We start from the raw sequence: 15,232 nt of genomic DNA, 5'->3' as shown, positions 1-15,232 counted from the left end.
GTTGCCTTCCCCTGTCTCAGAATCACTGGACCTCACGGAGGTCTGACTGAGAAAATTCTGAGAAAAAGGACCATCGGGAAGGGGCTGAGAGGCAGGTGTGTACCCAGGCCCCTGGGGGCCCCAGTGGGTGGGCCCAGGTGCTGCCTTCCCCTGTCTCAGAATCGCCGGACCTCACGGAGGTCTGACAAGGCAAACTCTGAGAAAAAGGACCATCGGGAAGGGACTGAGAGGCATGTGCATACCCGGGTCCCTGGGGGCTCCAGCGGGCAGGCCCGGGTTCTGCCTTCCCCTGTTTAGGAATCACTGGACCTCTCGGAGGTCTGACTGACCCTCTCCCTAGTAATCCAGAGGAAAATTACCCCCCTTCCTTGTAATCCGTGCACACGAGGTGAAAGAGGGGACCCACGGCGCAAATGTACCCAACCCCCTGGAGCCCTCGTTGGGATCAGGGAAACAAATGAGCCCTCATCTGGACTTCCAGGCAAGCCCGGCCATCTGGTCACCCCTTTGGAAAGCATTGCATGCAACCAGATTGCCGAGGAGATAGGTGCGACAAGATGGCCGAGGGGAAAGGTGCGACCAGATGGCCAAGGGAAAGGTGCGACCAGAAGGCCAGGCTTGAAAGGAAAGCCATCTGGTCACTCTGTGCCCCAACGAAAGAGTGAGCGGGCACCGGGGCATGAGGTACCAGAGGCCCAGGACCCCAGCCATGGAGGCTGCGATGGGGACCCGATGGACAGAGCCCGGGGTGGGGAGGCCACCCTCCCCGGGGCCCTCAGGGGCCCCAGTTGGAGCTCCTGAAACCAGCAAAGCCAGGGTAGGCTCCCCGGGCACAACGGAACCCCGTCCTGGGCCTTTGGCAGTGCGGCAGGGGAAGCCTCCCCAGCCCCCCCGGACACTGTCCCGGGCACCCTGCCATGCAGCAGGACTGAGGACAGAGCCCGGGGTGGGGAGGCCACCCTCCCCGGGGCCCTCAGGGGCCCCAGTTGGAGCTCCTGAACCCAGCCAAGCCAGGGGAGTCTCCCCGGGCACAACAGAACCATGTCCTGGGCCTTTGGCATTGTGGCAGGCTGGGGGATGGGGCCCAGGGCCAGAGCACCCAACGGCCCAGCCGGGGGTCCCAGGCCCAGAGGTGCAGGGGAAGCCTCCCCGGCCCCCCCGGACACTGTCCCGGGCACCCTGCCATGCAGCAGGACCGAGGACAGAGTCCGGGGTGGGGAGGCCACCCTCCCCGGGGCCCTCAGGGGCCCCAGTTCGAGCTCCTGAAACCAGCCAAGCCAGGGGAAGCTCCCCGGGCACAACAGAAACCCGTCCTGGGCCTTTGGCAGTGCAGCAGGGGTAGCCTCTCCGGGCCCGCCGGATCCCGTCCTGGAAAACCCTGCCACGCAGCAGGACTGAGGATGAAGCCCAGGGTGGTGAGGCCACCCTCCCCGGGGCCCTCTGGCTCCCCGGCCGGAGCTCCTGAACCCAGCCAAGCAAGGGGAGGCTCCCCGGGCACAATGGAACCACCCCGTCCTGGGCCTTTGGCAGTGCAGCAGGCTGAGGGATGGGGCCCAGGGCTGGAGCACCTGGACGCGGGCCCGACAGGGCCCCTGGACCCAGCCGGGACTTCCAGGCCCAGAGGCGCAGGGGAAGCCTCCCCGGGCCTGCCAGACCCTGTTCGGGGCACCCTGCCACGTGGCAGGACCGAGGACGGAGTCCGGGATGGCAAGGACATCCTCCCTGGGAGCCGCTGACCCCAGCTGACCCCAGCCGAGAAGGTGGAGGCTCCCCGGGCCCGGGGGACCTTGTTCGGGCATCCTGCCATGCAGCAGGACCAAGGACAGTCCCTGTGGTGGCGAGGCCACCCTCCCCAAGGCCACTGGACCTATCCCAGCAGGGGGAGGCTCCATGGGCCCACCGGACCCCATCCAGGGCAGCCTGTCACTCAGCAGGCCAAGGAACGGACCCAGGGCTGGGGCGGCATCCTGGCCCGTCCAGCTGCTGGCTGAGGACTGTTAGGCCGAGAGGGGTCCCAGAGTACCCTGTCCCTAGCAATCCGGAGGAAGGCTAACCCCCTTTCTGGTAACCTGTGCTCACCGCAAGACTGAGGGGACCCTATGTGCGGACGCGCCGACCTCCTGGATGCCTGGCTTGGATCGGGGAGGCAAATGATCCCTCATCAGGACTTCCAGCGTGGCCCGGCCATTTGGTCGCCCCATTGGAAAGCATTGCGTGTGACCAGATGGCCGAGGGGAAAGGTGTAACCAGATGGCTGGGACCGAAAGGACGCCCTTCTGCCCGCCCTGAGCAGAGCCTTCGCGGTAGGGCTACCACCTGCCAGGGTTCGGGGTCTCTGTGTCCCGGGGGGCTCAGGGACCCCGGCTGGGTCTCAGGCACGGGGAGGACCACAGGAGCTCTTGGGCCTGGACGCCCGGGGTAGGACTGCCCGGTACTCATGAAGCCCGTCCCGGGCACTTTGCCACGCCGTGGGCCGGAGGAGGGAGCCCTCCGGATGGAGGGGAGGTTTTGTCCGGGCATATCCCATCTGGTCCCCGGCAAAGAACTGCCAGCCCGGGAGGGGTGTTGCGGCATACCCTGCCCCTACTAATCTGGAGGAAAGCTACCCCTCTTTCTGGGAACCTGTACACACCACCAGACCCTAGGCGTGGAGGCCCTCGACCTCCTGGAGCCCTGGCTGGGATCGGGGAGGCGAATGAGCCCTCATCGGGACTTCCAGGCCGGCCCGGCCATCTGGTCGTCCCATTGGAAAGCATTGCGTGCGACCAGATGGCCGAGGGGATTGGTGCAACCAGATGGCTGGGACCGAAATAACGGCAATCTGCCTGCCCCGAGCCTTCGCGGAAGGGCTCCCGCCTACCCTTGCTGGGCTCGGGGTTTGCAGGGCTGGGGGCTGCAGGGCTCTGGGCCTGCAGGAATAGGGAAACTGCAGGGCTCAGGGACTGCAGGGCTCCAGGCCTGCAGGGCTTGGGGGACTGCAGGGCTCAGTGTCTGCAGGGCTCCGAGGCTGCAGGGCTCAGGGACTGCAGGGTTCGGAGGCTGCAGGGCTCGAGGGATGCAGGGCTCTGGGGCTGCAGGGCTTCAGGACTGCAGGGATCCGGCGGGGCTCGGAGACCCCACGCTGGACCTCAGGCATGGGGAGGCCCGCAGGTGCTCCTGGGGCCCAGATGCCCGGGGGAGGACTGCCCGGGACCCATGAAGCCTGTTCTGGGCACTTTGCCACACTGTGGGCTGGAGAAGGGAGCCCCCGGACGGAGGTGTGGTGTCGTCCGGGTCCAGCCCATCTGGTCCCCAGTTGAGAACCGCCAGCCCCAGAGGGGTGTCCCGGCATACCCTGCCCCTAGTAAACCAGGGGAAGGCTACCCCTCTTTCTGGGAACCCGTGCGCACTGAAAGACTCAGGGGACTCTAGGCCCAGATGTGCCTGACCTCCTGGAGCCCTGGTTGGGATCAGGGAGGCGAATAAGCACCCATTGGGACTTCCAGGGCAGCCCGGCCATCTGGTCGCCCCATTAGAAAGCAGTGCATGCGACCAGATAGCCGAGGGGATTAGTGCGACCAGATGGCCGGGACTGAAAGGACTCCCATCTGCCAAACCATAGCGGTAGGGCTCCCGCCTGCCCTTGCAGTTCTCCTGGGCTCTGCACCAGGGACCCTTGTCCCGGGCAGATGGACACTTGCCATGCCACAGGACGGTGGCTCCCAAACCCCAGGCCCTGACTGAAACCCAGGCCCCGGGGCCGGTCCCTGCTTCTCAACCCAGCCAGGCCATGGAGATCGGGGAGCCTGCCCGGGCACGAGGGACCCCTGTCCCGGGCACACGGACCCTCAGGTCACCCTGTCCTGAGGAGGCCTAAGAAATGTTACGGCTGAAACGTGGTCACGTAGACACTTCGTCTGGAGGAGTCGATGAAAATATAATGATTGTTTACAACTGTATGGTGGTACACTAGAACAATTTATATTAGTTGGCTATTTTGTAGTGTACTACTTGGACTACCTCCTAGTGGTCCTTGCAGACTTGTAAGGAGGCCAGTAGTGAGAATAATTGTTTTAGGGTTACTATGACATATGTTGATGTTTTGTTTGTCATTTAAATACAGAATGCTGTGATTGATGTCATGTTTTTTTTGTACATATATGTGGTGTTGTCTTCTTGATTAGGTGCTATTCTAGGCAGAATATATAAAAAATGTGTTGATATAATCCACCAAGAATAATAATTGAAGAGAGGGTCATTAAATATGCTCTACTCAGAAAATGTTCCAGTATTAATTCCTTTATACCATTTTTGATTGTGTAAGATTATGTCCTTTACCCAGGTATAAAAAGGGTTATTTGGGTATACCCCTATTATTTTTTTAGATAACTGGGTGTGGCAGGGGCGCTGGGGCAATTGTGACGTCAGTGGCTATTTCTGAACAGCCCAATTGAGGGTCTTGACATGTTACTTGAGTGCAGTATTAGTAGATATTTGATATTTATTGACAGCAGCCATGCCTACTTCATTTCAGTCCCAGGATCACCTGAGGGTGAAAGAAAGTCTGTACCAAAATAATTGCTGATTCGCCCCACACTCTGGGATCTCACATACATGGGGAAGCAGTCTCCTTGCAATGCCTGACTGCCCATCTCCTAACTCATTTTATTGTAAGGACCTTTTCAAGTTCAATGACTTCAAACCAGTGAAGTTACAGGGTAGGGTGGATGTAGAATGACACAGCATATCAGCCATTCATGGAATGCACATTTGTATCATGCAGAGGTTTACAAATGGAAGAGGGTAGACAAACATTGAAGATATTTCCATGTAGGCGGGAAAGCAGAGTCCTCCAATACTGCTGGATATGTCCAGGACTGTCTTTGAAGAGTTGCTAGATCTCAAAACTGAATGTAAAAAATCTCTTTCAGTGGTCCACCGCTGTCATGGGAACCCTTCAGAGGGAGTCTGACTATAGATGAGATTGGAAGAACAGAAAGGGAAGGGTTACTAAATAGATTATGAGGGGAAATTGCAACACAATTTTCCATGACTTGATTTCAATGCACAAAATAAACTTTAAATGTCTTCACTTTTGGCACCTTGATCTCAAAGACTAATGAATCTATACTTAGCTTCTGGAAGTATTTTTAAAGGAAAGTGTGGGGTTGTTATTAATAAATGTGATGTTCGTACTTGGAAGCCTCTTGCTATTGATGCAATGTTTAGTTTTAGATAAAAGTCCTTGCAGGTGAGACTATTCCAGAGGAACAACCCATGATATTCTTTAGGATATTAGTTGTGGGAATATAGGGGGTAAAGATTGAGGAAGTTGCTTTCCTCTGTGTTGACCGGCTAACCTTGGAACAATTTTGGCCTTTCTCTTCATTAACTTACTGGTCTGTTTTCTACTTTGGGCTGCTCTCTACCTCCCCGCCAACCTGCAATAATAAAAGGCCGTACGCTCTAATCAGGACAAATCTGATTGCGACCTTTGCCTAAAACCCTGTGTGATATACCAGGCACATCGCTGAGGGCATTTCTGAGAGCCCAATGTACTGAAACAAACACAGAAGGGCATTATACACCTTAGAAACCCGTAGGACAAAGTTACCATGGAATAATAGGGATTCTGTGATCTTTGTGAACCATAATAAATCTCACAGTTAGGACTCCTGGACACACTTGACATAACCCACACCTGCACAGAAACGGTGGAATCCCTATCTGTTGTGTTCTGGGCCCTGTCTCTTACAGGGCACATAACCAGCTATTAATATTTATAATGGAGGATTGGAAAGAGACTTTGAGCAGGCCCCAAGTCTAGACTGCATCCTGAGTGGAACTGGGAAACCACTGCCCTACACCGCACTCTGAGCTACATGAGCTCCAAAGTGTTACAAGTCTGCCTTCCCGGGAAACTGGGGTCCCCCTATAATCTGTAGAAGTGGAGAAAGCGCATGGCTGTAATTATAAGTAGACTGGTGATGAACACTAGTCTGACCTGGGGGCTAGACAAGCCATATGACCATCCACGGACAAGTAATCCTCCCTCATCCCAATACCAACCGATAAACAGGTGGTCTGCCAATTACTTTTCTCTGAAACATTGGGCCACTCCAAAGCCACTCAGAAGACAAATGCTGCTGACCCCTCAGCTCCTGCTATCAATGGCCTACCAAAGGAAATCACAGCCATCGGACCAACCCTAAACATCATGGACAGCAAGATGGCAGACCTCACAGCAGAGGGCAAATCAAGGAGCCAGAAGGTCTCCAAATGTCAGACCCACCTAGACTCAGTCAACCAGGGACTGGACCGGATCAAGTCCCAGTATGAGAATCCATACGGTTGGGGCAGAGACAATGATTTTTTGCACGATAAGTTCACAGACGTGGAAGATAGAGCACGATGTGAGAACTTCTGCATCTATAGTGCTCTGAAAGATGCACAAAAAGGCAACATGCTCACTTTTCTGCGGCACCTGCTGCCTAAACTCCTTGCCCTCCACCTCAACAGTTCACAGGAACTGACACATGGCCTTGATTGCTCTACGCATCCTTGACACTGGTCTTCGCATTGCAAGCCCCTCCAACAGGATCCTCGAAGCATTCCTAAACTTTGGGTATAACTGGGTCGCTGTATCCAGCCTCTACTCCATTGTGGTTGCTCTGAACTTTTGACTTTGCCCTGATCCGCCGTGACCACATATCCATTTTAACGCTTTATGCTTCTTAGCGCTATTTTACCTAAATCCTTCAAAAATTGATATCTCAAGTTCTACTTATTGGATTGTTGTCATTTGGTCTTGTTTTGTATATTAAAGTCAGAACTCTTTTTCTAAATTGGTGTTGTATCTTTTTGTGTGGCATTTTCTACACATTGTATTATTTTGCAAGACCTATACAGATGAAAGGAAAACATTCATACTCCCAATCCTGAGGTACAACAATTTTAGGCAGTGCCGGGTGGCCATGTACTTTTTAAAAACTCCACCGGATCCATTTGTATGCTGTTCTGTTGCCTCATTTTTGTGGGCTTGTCTTAGGAAGAGGAAAAAGGTGGGACAACATTTTAGTAGCAACAACTAATTAATTAATTTTAAATTCTGAACAGCTTTTTTCCTAAACGTTTTTTATATGAATTTACCCGGATCACTGCAACTGTTTAATTCTTATTTTAAATGTGTATATATGTGTATATATTGTGTTGGAATTTTTAGATAACTTGTGCTTTTATGATCCGTTTTAAAGAGATCGAATAAAGCTGTGTGACTGACTGACTGACTGTGTGGTATTTTCACTGATTTACTGTTTGAAGTGTTGCACAAATCCTTTACACTCTGCCTCTAAGTTTAGCCTGTTTGTAGTTTAAGGATTGCGTGATACTTACCCTGACTAGGACTGTGGCTGCTCTTTGACTAAGGACCATTCCACAGTCAACCAACAACCCAATTTCTAATGATGCCCCTCATAATTACTTGTCATTTTGTGGTAATTACATCTAATTAAACTTGAGGCAATTATACGAGTTACACCCACCCCTGCTGTTGATCCTGTTAATGCAAAAGTTATATATCATTACGTATTTTATATTTGTACATATATTTGTCTGCAAGCCCAATATGTAATATGTAATGCTTGTTTGCTTGTTTATTATAACTGTTAATAAATAAAGGTTGCAAAAAAAGAAGCTATGTGCTTTTTAAATTTGGTATCTAATTTAAAGTTCAAATTAAAGACAGTTTAACCCCTTCTTCTCTTTCTAGAATCTCTCTCCTTTGATCCAGAGACAGCTCACCCTTCTCTCAGCATCTCCGCAGATGGAAAGAGTGTCACACTGCTTGATAGACCGAGAAAAGTTACTATCAATGATAAGAGATTTCTAAATTCCAAATGTGTCCTGACATCACAGGGCTTCACATCAGGAAATCACTACTGGGAGGTCACCCTGCCTCCAATAATATCCAATTTGAGCTTTATTAAAATCTCCTTGTCTTTTGGAATCGCTCTTCAGTCCGTTACACAAAAATACTACTTTGAGATAATTGTCCCTGGTAATGAATTCTGGTACTTAGCACGTTATCAGACTCTTTGGAATGTGGAGCCAAGTCCACCACTGACATCGAAAGAAACAAAGGCAATCAGAAAGTTTGGGGTTTACCTGGACTATGAGGAGGGGCTTCTGTCCTTTTATGATGCTGGGACTCAGCAGCACTTCTACACATATACTAACACATTCACTGAGAAAGTGTTCCCTTATGTATGTGTTTACACCAAATCAACTGTAACACTGAATTAGGTAATTAGGAAATGGGCTTGTAGAAATATGTCTGCTTAAAACAGCTGATAACAATTTGGCAATATTACAGAGATGGTGATGCAATATATTTTAAATGAGCTGCTTCAGCAGCAAGTAGAAATATAAACATGTTTGATGCCTCCCTATGCCTCCCTCTGACTCGCTCTGCTTCCCTCTGACTCTGTGCCTCCCCCTGGCTCTCTTTGACTCTCCCAGCTTCCTGTCTGATGCTCTTGACTCCCTCTGGCTCTCTTTGAATCCCTTTGCCTCCCATGTCCTCCCTCTGACTCTGTTTGCCTCCTGTTGCCGCCTTCTGAGTCCCTTTGCCTCCTCTGGCTCTCTTTGGCTCTCCTAACCTCCCATCTAATTCCCTTTGATTCTGACTCCCTCTGAATCTGCTTGTCTGCCTTTGCCTCATTCTTAGTCTCTTTGCCTCCCTGACTCTGTTTGACTCTCCTTGCCAATCCTCTGACTCTCTTTGCCTCCTTCTGAGTATTTTTGTTTCCCTGACTCTGACTCTCTTTGCCTCCCCTGTCTCTCTTTGACACTCTTTGTGCCTCCCTGTACCACCCTCTGGCTCTGTTTCCCTCACTTTGCCTCCTTCTGAGTGTCCTTGCCTCCCTCTTTGACTCCCTTTGCCTCTCTTTGCCTCCCTCTGAGTCTCTTTGACTCCTTCTGAGCCTCCCTGCCTCCCTCTGACTCTTCTTGCCTCCTCTGACTCTCTTTGACTCCCTTTCCTCTCCTTTGCCTCCCTCTGACTCTCTTTGCCTCCTCCTGAGTATTTGTGTTTCTCTGACTCTGACTCTCTTTGCCTCCCCTGTCTCTCTTTGACACTCTTTGTGCCTCCCTGTACCACCCTCTGGCTCTGTTTCCCTCACTTTGCCTCCTTCTGAGTGTCCTTGCCTCCCTCTTTGACTGCCTTGGCCTTCCATTGCCTCCATCTGACTCACTTTGACTCCCTTTGCCTCTCATTGCAGCCCTCCGACTCTCTTTGACTCCCTTTGCCTCACTTTGCCTCACTCTGAGTCTCTTTGACTCCTTCTGAGCCTCCTTGCCTCCCTCTGACTCTTCTTGCCTCCTCTGACTCTCTTTGACTCCCTTGTCTCCCCTTTGCCTCCCTCTGGCTCTCTTTGACTCCTAGCTTCCCTCTGAATCGCTTTGCCTCCTTCTGAGCCTTCTTGCCTCCCTCTGACTCTTCTTGCCTCCTCCTGACTCTCTTTGACTCCCTTTCCTCCCCTTTGACTCCCTCTGGCTCTCTTTGACTCTCCTAGCTTTCTTTTTTTTTAGTTTAAAAGAAAATTTTATTAAGGAACAAAAAGATCAATAGCAATAATAACATACATTTTATAAAAGGAATACATTGCAAAAAACTTAATGGAAGCAAAAAAGAAATAGAAAGAAGGAGAAGAAAAGAAGAAGAGAGAGAGAGATGTGTCAAGGAACATAGTACAACAATATATAATAAAAATAGCAGTTTAAACAAAAATATTTCTCTATTAAAGAACTAATAATTCGGCAGGAGGCAAAACAGAAATAATAATCAACAATCATTAATAATAACAATTTCAAGGAGGTTTGGATACTTCTTCGGTGCAAGGATTATGTAAAGGAAGGGATTGGGCAGACATATTCAAAAAGGTAGTAATGGGTAACCATAATAAGTCCCGCTTAATAGCAAGAGTAATAGGATGAACATAGGCCCTGTCTAGTCTATGATTATAGCAAACCCCGTACCACCAGGGTTGAAAGCAAATATTTCAGGTATCCTTCCACGCTTTCGTGATTTGTTGAACGCTACAGCTATAAGGAGATCAACAATGGATGTGTTAATATTAGAGGAGGACCATATTTGTGAAATGCTACCAAGAAAAATATGGGAAAGAGAAAAGGGGAAAATTGAAGAGAAAATGGTATTAATTTGTTGCCACACTTTACCCCAGAAAAGATGAACAGCAGGACATGTAAACAACATATGTTTAAGATCGGCTACCAAGGCCGAACAGGACCAACATGTAGACGGGATAGAAGAATCAATTTTATGTAGTTTGGACGGGGTAATTAAAAGTCTATTATATATAAAAAATAAAGTTTGAGTTGTATTCGCTGCTCTAGAAGACTTCCTTATTTTGATCCAAATGTTATCCCAGGTGGAAATAGAAAAAGAATCATCTAGATCTGATTCCCAAGCGCATTCCACAATAGATTTTTCTCGAGTGGCAGACGTATCTCGCAATTTTTTATAAATCTGAGAGGCGGAGGGGGAAGAGTATAAAAATGTTAAGGCAATGGGAGAAGAATTATACTGTATGGAAGAACAAGTAAGAGTATCATAGGCATTTTGAGCTGCCGTCCTCAATAATGTATATTTGGAATGAAAAGATAGGGGGAGAGAAAAATTAGTTTGAAGAACAGAAAAGGGAATAAAAGATCCATCTTGAAAAAGCTGATGAGTCCATTTAAGACCGAAACTTATCCAGTCATTCCAAAAAAGAGACCTATTTTTAATTTTGATACGGTGAATATACCAAATAGGAGATTGCAAAAAGCGAGCACGATCATCTAAATTATGCAAAATAATAGGACGAAAGATTTTGCGAATGTTTTTAAGGATGGGAAGAGAAAACTTCTTTGGAGTGTGTGTTAATGAAACAAATTCCTCAAACGTAAAAGGATGACAAAAGGAGGATTTAACCTCTACCCACAAAGGCTGAGAATTGGGGTCAGGTATATGGTCAGAACTGGAAGATGTAAAGTGTGTAAGGAAAAATGAGGTGTGATACGAGGAGAAGTCAGGAAAATTAACACCACCTAAATGTTTAGGAGATTTAAGTTTGGAAAAAGACATTCTGCCTGGCTTGTTTTACCATAAAAATTTTGATAATATGGAATAAATATTTTTGTAATAAGATTTAGGAATATTAACTGGAAGATTCGACAAGAAAAATAAGACTATTGGAACTAACATCATTTTGATAGTGTCTAATCTGCCCCACCAGGATAAGAACAGGGGATGCCATCTATCTGTAGAGGTAGTGAGGGTTATTAGCAAATTTTTTAAATTTAATGCTACAGTATCTTTAATAGAAGGTGTGAACCAAAGGCCGAGGTATTTTAGTTGGACTCCAGTGAAAAGAGGAAGATAAAAAGTCAGCATGAAAACAGAATTTATTTAGAGGGAGGATTTCACATTTATCCACATTAAGTTTATAACCTGATACTAACGCATAATCCGAGACCTCTAATAAAAATCTCGGCAGAGACGTTTGAGGATTTGAGATAAATAAAAGAATGTTGTCTGCGTAAGCAGAGATCTTTAGATGTTTATCACCATAGGGAAAACCAGAAATTTCGTCAGTCATACGAATTTTTGTTATGAAGGGTTCTAATGTTAAAATAAATAAAAGCGGAGAAAGTGGAAAACCTTGCCGGACACCTCTGAGAAGAGGAAAAGAGGAAGAGACAAGACCATTAGCTAAAATAAAAGACCTAGGAAAAGAATAAAGTAGTGAGACATATGAGAGGAATTTAGGACAAAAACCAAACCAAGAGAGAGAAGAAAAAATAAATTGCCAATTGACTCTGTCAAAAGCTTTCTCAGCGTCCAATGCAACAGCTGCTAATAAATCCTTATAAGAATTTGATTTACTTAAGACATTAAAAAAGAGACGGGTATTGTCAGAAAGATGACGGCCTTTGATAAAAACACATTGCTCTCTACTAATTAATTGCGGAAGAATTTTTTCCAAACGAAGCGCAAGAATTTTTGCAAAAATTTTATAATCTAGATTAATTCATGAGATTGGCCTATAGTTTTTACATAAAGTGTGATCTTTGTTATCTTTAGGAAGAAGACAGATTAGAGCTTTCTGAAAAGAACCATCAGATTTCTGTGTTGTAATAAAAAAGGAAAATAGTTGATAAAGTTTAGGAAGAAGTAGGGAGGAAAAATGGGAATAAAACTCTATGGTAAACCCATCTGGGCCAGGGGCTTTACCTCTTTTAAGAACTTGAATAGCTTCCAGAATATCTTTATGTGTTATATCAGCCTCCAATGGGGAAAAATCAACATCCGAAGAGGAAGGCAAAGGAATGGAGGACAAATAGCGAGTAATGTCAGACAATAAAGGTGAGGATTCAGGAGTATATAATTTTTGGTAAAAATGCGTGAATTCAGCTAAGATATCTTCATCTTTATGAACCGTCACATTAGAGGAAGTAACAATGGAGTCAATTTTAGTACGTTCTTTTTTAACTTTGAGGTAATTAGCCAAAAGATTACCGGCTTTATTCTGTGCGCTGTAATACTTAGCACTAGACTTAAGTAAAAATAAATTGGCAGATTCAGTGGAGAGTTTGTTAAAGGAGAGTTTGGCCTTAATAAGATTGTCCAGGTCAGATTGTTTCTTAGATAAATAAAAGGAATGCTCTAGCTTTTTAATTTGAGTGTTAAGTAAATGAATAGACTGAGAGGCCGTGCGCCTTTTCCGGGCAACAAATGTAATAATGAAGTCTCTAGAAGCAGCTTTAAAGGTGTCCCAAAAAAGAGAAGGGGGTAACTGGGAAGAGTCACTATCATCAAAAAATAAAGAGGCAAATTCAAGAAAGGCCTGTGTAAACGTAGGGTCCAATAAAAGAGAGTTATTAAACCTCCATCTCCTAGTGCCTTTCACGGGAGGGATTACATCTAGACTTAAGGAAACCGGGGCATGATCAGAAATTAAAATAGAACCTATATCAGAGTGAGTAATGTGTTGAATATGGGCTTTGGAGATAAAAATATAATCCAACCGGGACTTGGAAGAGTGAGGGGGTGAGTAGAAGGTGTATTCTCTAAGAGTAGGGTGACAAAGTCTCCAAGAGTCTACTAGTGCTCTTTGAGAAATAGTGGAAGTAAATAGAGAATGCATGGGGGAGGAAGAGAATCTAGAATCAGATCTTCTGTCCAAAAATGGGTCCATAACCATATTACAATCACCACCTAAAATAAGGTAATCATCAGTGTATTGCATGAGCAAGGATACAATATGGGGCCAAAATAGCTTATCCTGAACAGTGGGAGCAGAGATATTAAAAATAGTGAGAGGAATTTTATTAATCAACCAGGGGACTGCTACCCACCTACCCTCTGATCTCCTAGCTTTCTTACTGATGCTTTTGACTCCCTCTGACTCTCTTTGACTCCCTTTGCCTCCCTTTGCCTCCCTCTGAGTCTCTTTGACTCCTTCTGAGCCTTCCTGCCTCCCTCTGACTCTTCTTGCCTCCTCTGACTCTCTTTGACTCCCTTTCCTCCCCTTTGCCTCCCTCTGACTCTCTTTGCCTCCTCCTGAGTATTTTTGTTTGCCTGACTCTGACTCTCTTTGCCTCCCCTGTCTCTCTTTGACACTCTTTGTGCCTCCCTGTACCACCCTCTGGCTCTGTTTGCCTCACGTTGCCTCCTTCTGAGTGTCTTTGCCTCCCTCCTTCACTGCCTTGGCCTTCCATTGCCTCCCTCTGACTCTCTTTGACTCCCTTTGCCTCCCTTTGCCTCCCTCTGAGTCTCTTTGACTCCTTCTGAGCCTTCTTGTCTCCCTCTGACTCTGCTTGCCTCCTCTGACTCTCTTTGACTCCCTTTCCTCCCCTTTGCCTCCCTCTGGCTCTCTTTGACTCTCCTAGCTTCCCTCTGAATCTCTTTGCCTCGCTATGACTCTATTTGTTTGTTGCTACAGATTGAAAATTGCTTTACCAAAAGCAATGAGGAAATTGTTTCTTGTTGCAGCAAGTCCTTATGTTGTGCTTAAGGCCTGTGGTATTTTGGGATGGTCTATAGCGCAGTCATCGGCTGTAGAGCATTCTACACAGAACAAGCATCGCATCAGGAAGTGTGCTAGCTTTTCGAATAGGTAAAGGCTAAAGACATACCTATAAATATGTGTGTTTACAAATATTTGGGGATGTCACTAGAGGGTGAGTACAATATAGGCGATAATTGACCTCCTGCTGTATGTAGGGAGGATCTTGTAAGTGTGTGTGGATTTCTGTGACAAAAACAGTACAACAAGGTCAAAGACTGACTCCCTTCATCATGTTAGGGACCTCTGAGGAGTCTCCCTCTTCCTTATGTGTGAGAATGGGTGTGTTGTGTTCCTTCTATTTCTTCCACACAGCCACTTATTAAATCCACAGTCTCTATCCTTCTAATTAAAGGGATCTGAATACAGAAACAAATGTGGAATTTGTATTCTTAAAATAGATGCAATTAATAAACGCTTCATTATAAACAACAAATGAATGTGTCTTTTGAGGAAATTAAGTTCATAAAAATGGGTCACAAATTTTGTCTACTCTCTGTAAGGATCGCTGGGTCTGTTCCGCAGGAGCGTCAGGAATCCTGGAGAATGTCCTCAGTCGTCCCCTGCGTCCCTACGACTCTATCTGACTCTAGAGTACGAAGGTCACGCTAGGGGAAAACAGGGAAACAAAACAAGGGTAGGCAGGGAGAAGGCTGATCTTGTAGGTGGAGCACGTCAGGGATAAAAGGCAGGAACTTCCAGCTGTAAAACAAAGTCTTTATTACTGTACGTCAATTTCCACTAATCTCATAACTGGGAACCTTCAAAGTTAGTTAAACCTACCACGAATAATTTCCCTCTCACTTTGGCTTGGCGTAGCAGGACAAATCTGTACTTTGCTCTACATAAGAATCACAGGAGAAGACATAAATGGAAATCCAACAGTCCCCTTGGATATGAATGTAATATGTGAAGATACTCTAGCTCACCCCCTTACTCTCCTAGCGAACTGGAAGGAAGACTAACCAACTTCTTCTTCTTCTCTAGTCGGACAGTGACTGGATTATATTAGAGCTAGTAAGACACAGATAAGCATAAGTTAGGTGTTCCTAAATAACATCGGTTCCCCACCGTATCGTCAGAGTCGCAAATAATAATTACCGTGATGTCTGTATGATAATGTT

At 47.1% G+C, this 15,232-nt stretch overlaps 1 protein-coding gene across 2 annotated transcripts in view; it reads left to right on the top strand.

Annotated features, from left to right (window-relative positions):
- LOC146859519 (CD5 antigen-like) overlaps positions 1-14,528 on the top strand; it is a 1,224,668-nt gene extending 1,210,140 nt beyond the window's left edge. For both annotated transcript variants that reach the window (XM_085650229.1, XM_085650228.1), the window contains one exon: positions 7,748-14,528. In XM_085650229.1, the coding sequence (XP_085506355.1) occupies positions 7,748-8,280 (533 nt within the window). In that variant the 3' untranslated portion in view covers positions 8,281-14,528. The remainder of the gene's footprint in view (positions 1-7,747) is intronic.
- The last annotated feature ends 704 nt before the right edge of the window (positions 14,529-15,232 follow it).

The sequence above is a fragment of the Triturus cristatus genome, chromosome 3_2 (genome assembly GCF_964204655.1).
Source record: "Triturus cristatus chromosome 3_2, aTriCri1.1, whole genome shotgun sequence".
Taxonomy (NCBI): Eukaryota; Metazoa; Chordata; class Amphibia; order Caudata; family Salamandridae; genus Triturus; species Triturus cristatus.
The sequence above is the reverse complement of the archived record's forward strand: the minus strand, read 5'-3'. Positions and strand labels throughout refer to the sequence as shown.